Source organism: Umbelopsis ramanniana (assembly GCF_025399195.1).
Source record: "Umbelopsis ramanniana AG unplaced genomic scaffold K450scaffold_141, whole genome shotgun sequence".
NCBI lineage: Eukaryota > Fungi > Mucoromycota > Umbelopsidomycetes > Umbelopsidales > Umbelopsidaceae > Umbelopsis > Umbelopsis ramanniana.
The window spans coordinates 1-3,228 of NW_026252227.1; the positions used below are offsets into that span (position 1 = coordinate 1).

Sequence of the window (3,228 nt, forward strand, 5' to 3'; positions counted from 1 at the left end):
CCTCCTCTACTACTGCAATGTAACTTCTTACAGTCTTTAAGTTTCTCAGTCAACTGTCCGCCCTCTTCAAACCCCTTTTTGATGACATCAAAAAGAATTAGTGAGAATGAGAGAATAAAGCGCATTTGATGTGATGACAGTAGCTTACCACATATCCAGGCGGGGACCCAATGAACCGCGACACATCATGCTATACTCAGATTAGTCATTTTAGCAGCACTACATATAAACATATCCTCCTTAGGATTACCTTATGCTGGAACTCGCTCATATCGATTCTGATAAATCCTTTGTCTATATTCTTTCCGTGTAGATGTGTTGCAAGTGCTAATAAGACATTGTCTATCAATTTATTTTGATCCATGCAAGTCTATCCCAAAATCTCACAACTCACCTTTGACAAGTTCCGTTTTACCAACACCGGATGAACCACAAAACAAGAAGACCAGTGGATGATCCTCATCGTGCCAACCATTTTGTTTGCGACGAATGGCGCTAGCGACGGCATGAATCGGACCCAACTGGCCAACGATGCGTGCTTTCAATGCTTCTTCAATTGGATGCTTCAGTCTATACTCCTTTTCCTTTTGCTTTTGCGCTTTACGCATTTCTTCGTCATGCGCAGCTTTATCCAAAGGATAAGACCGTTCCTTAGCTGCTCTTTCTGTTGAGTACCACTGAATCCTTCCTTGATATGACGAAAAAAATGTGAACTGACCTCTTAAAGCTGATTCAATCTTCATATTCTTTTCACCAGTAAACCTTTCAACATAGTAGAGGTATTCACGAGGTGTCAACCCTTGCGATGTTCGTGCAGTTGGGTCGGCCATATGATCTAAGAGCAAGGCGACCATTTCAGGGTTCTGTATAATGCAAGCATAGTGAAGCGCAGTGAATTTGCGATAATCTCGATAGGGGAGCAGCTCAGATGAAAAATCTTCTTGACGGAAATTTGCTTCTTCATGAGACTTTGGGTAATAATGATCTTCCAGATTGGGATCTACGAGAGTTCAAGCATTAACGCTAAGGAATGATATGCTTAACTAGAATGAAAGTAGATCATACCTGCCCCTGCTTCCAATAGCATCTTGGCCATTTGAATGTTGTCTTGAATGACTGCAGTTTGCTGGAGACCTGTTAGACAAACAATTACAATTCTTCGCTGCGCGACATCTTTCTTGATATCTCTTACCAGTGGAGTCCAGCCATACCGATGATAACAATTGGGTGTAAAATTGGGATTTTCAATAAGCCTAATTTCTAGATTGTTATTCTCTATTTCATAAATGCTCAAGTATCTTCCAGACTTACTTCTTCAGCAGCTTGATGTCATTGTCGACAATAGCTTGGCATACTTGATCACCCTTCACTACAAACCATATATTGATGTAGGGCTCTCGATACGACTTAGAAGAGCAAAATCATTAATTTTTACCTTCAGGTTCCAGCGCATTTAACTTGGTAGCATAAAGGTAGCTCAACGACATGCTTGTCAGAATCGCGGCAGTCATAACCCTGGTAGTCGCGGGTTTCGAAAATGTTGCTCGTGTACTGACATTTCGGTTGAACTGGTTAAGAGCATTTATCGTCAAGGTTTTTGGATAGCATACGCGGGTGCTTCGGAGTGCAGCTGTTAGGCGAACAGGCAAATTTCGTCGTAGCATTGTCTGGCTTTCAGCAGATTCTTTTACAACTTCACTCAGTATTAAACTTGCAATTTGGGCATACTGCCAAATACGAAGCTTAAGAATCACGTGACTTTCTAAGCGCTGGCTATTCAGTCAATCTTGCATATAGCCAGTCATTAAAACATTTCTTTATGAGCAATGCAAGCCCTTTGACTGATGAAAGCTGGTCAAAGCAATCATGCCGGCTTCGTCGATTCATTGTTACATATCGCTATACATCTCTCGCTCATCATTCTATAATGCCTACTGCCTGGAAAGGTAAAGCTGTTCTGGCCTAAAGTGCTAACCTCAACCCTCCTTGTTCAGAACAAAGTTCACCGCCTTTGGCCAATCACATTTCGTTCTCTCTGAATTTCGTGTACTTCCTCACTGTGAATTTACTAAACTGAACCCACTTAACGTTTACTACCATCGAAGTACTATTTAAAAGCTACCTCTTCTTCCCTCTCGCGGTGGCTTGTTTCTCTCTCTCTCTCTCTCTCTCTCTCTCTCTCTCTTAAAAATGGAAATGCCCTCGAATCAAGGTATCCCAAGACCCATGGCTGCGAATCATGGTTCAGCAAAGATTAGCTCTACTACATTGAAGACTGCACGGGAATTACTCAATGACAACAAAAAGGCCCACATCCCGTACTTGTTTTTTCAAACTCTAAACATTCCATATGAACCAGTGCTCAAGGAACCTCCACATTTCTCTGGTAGTTATCCGGAGGACCCAAAAGCATTTATTTTGAAGTTCGACAAGGTTGCTAAGGCAAACAGCTGGAATAATACAGACCGTTGCATGAACGTTTTGCCGTTATGTTTTTCTGGTCTAGCTGAAGAGTGGTTCGATGAACTCATGATCCAAAAACCTTCGTTCTCTTCTTGGCTTACGGATCCCTCTGCTCCAGGATCGTCCTTCGAAGAGGTGTTTTTGAAGCAATTTCTTACTCCGGGGTTGCTTCGAGAATTTCGTCTTCGTTGTGATCTTCGTCGTCAAACTGCTTCTGAATCCGGTATTTCTTACTGTGAGGAAAAATTGACATTGATAACGATGGCTGACCCTTATTCTGATTGGGACGAAGACATTAGGCTGTCTATAGTCATCGAAGGACTAGAGGAACAAAGACGTCTATTTGTTGATATCCATAACCCGAAAGATCTAAATGAACTACGCAAATTTATCTCTTTTGCTGATTCCCGAGCTATTAACGATCCCATGTTGCGTATGGAAAAGGAACTACTCGAAATCAAGAATCTCGTTCTATGTCTTTTAGATGAGCTATCTTCTTCACCTCGACATCGAGTCCAATCTTGATCCTTCTCCCGCTCTTCCAAATTCTCGTGCTGTAAACTCTGTTCTATTTTGTAATCGTCAACAAGAAGGACACATCTCTGGTAATTATCGTACTCCCTGCCACTATTGCGAGAAACTGGTTCACATATCTGGTTACTATCCTCTACATATTCGACATAACGTTCCAGACCGACCAAGTCTTTAAACTAGTACCGGTATACCCTACAGGTGGGCTGTACCGCTAATGGACCTCGGTTAAAT

The 3,228-nt window shown here is 42.0% G+C and overlaps 2 protein-coding genes across 2 annotated transcripts; one reads left to right on the forward strand and one right to left on the reverse strand.

Moving 5' to 3' along the window:
- Positions 1-24: 24 nt before the first annotated feature.
- K450DRAFT_22567 (uncharacterized protein) lies at positions 25-1,694 on the reverse strand (the record flags this gene model as incomplete). The annotated part of the gene is made up of 9 exons (XM_051586421.1): positions 1,436-1,694; positions 1,312-1,369; positions 1,193-1,253; positions 1,066-1,126; positions 719-1,000; positions 395-655; positions 251-327; positions 149-190; positions 25-74 (listed from the first exon to the last, which is right to left on the reverse strand). Coding segments are annotated over exons 1-9 (1,121 nt in total), but the record flags the coding sequence as incomplete, so codon positions are not given.
- Positions 1,695-2,190: 496 nt separating this feature from the next.
- On the forward strand, positions 2,191-3,000 carry K450DRAFT_286044 (uncharacterized protein; the record flags this gene model as incomplete). Its single annotated transcript, XM_051593527.1, has 1 exon — positions 2,191-3,000. One exon carries the CDS (start codon positions 2,191-2,193, stop codon positions 2,986-2,988), a length of 798 nt encoding a protein of 265 aa, XP_051439934.1. The 3' UTR covers positions 2,989-3,000.
- Between the last annotated feature and the right edge of the window lie 228 nt (positions 3,001-3,228).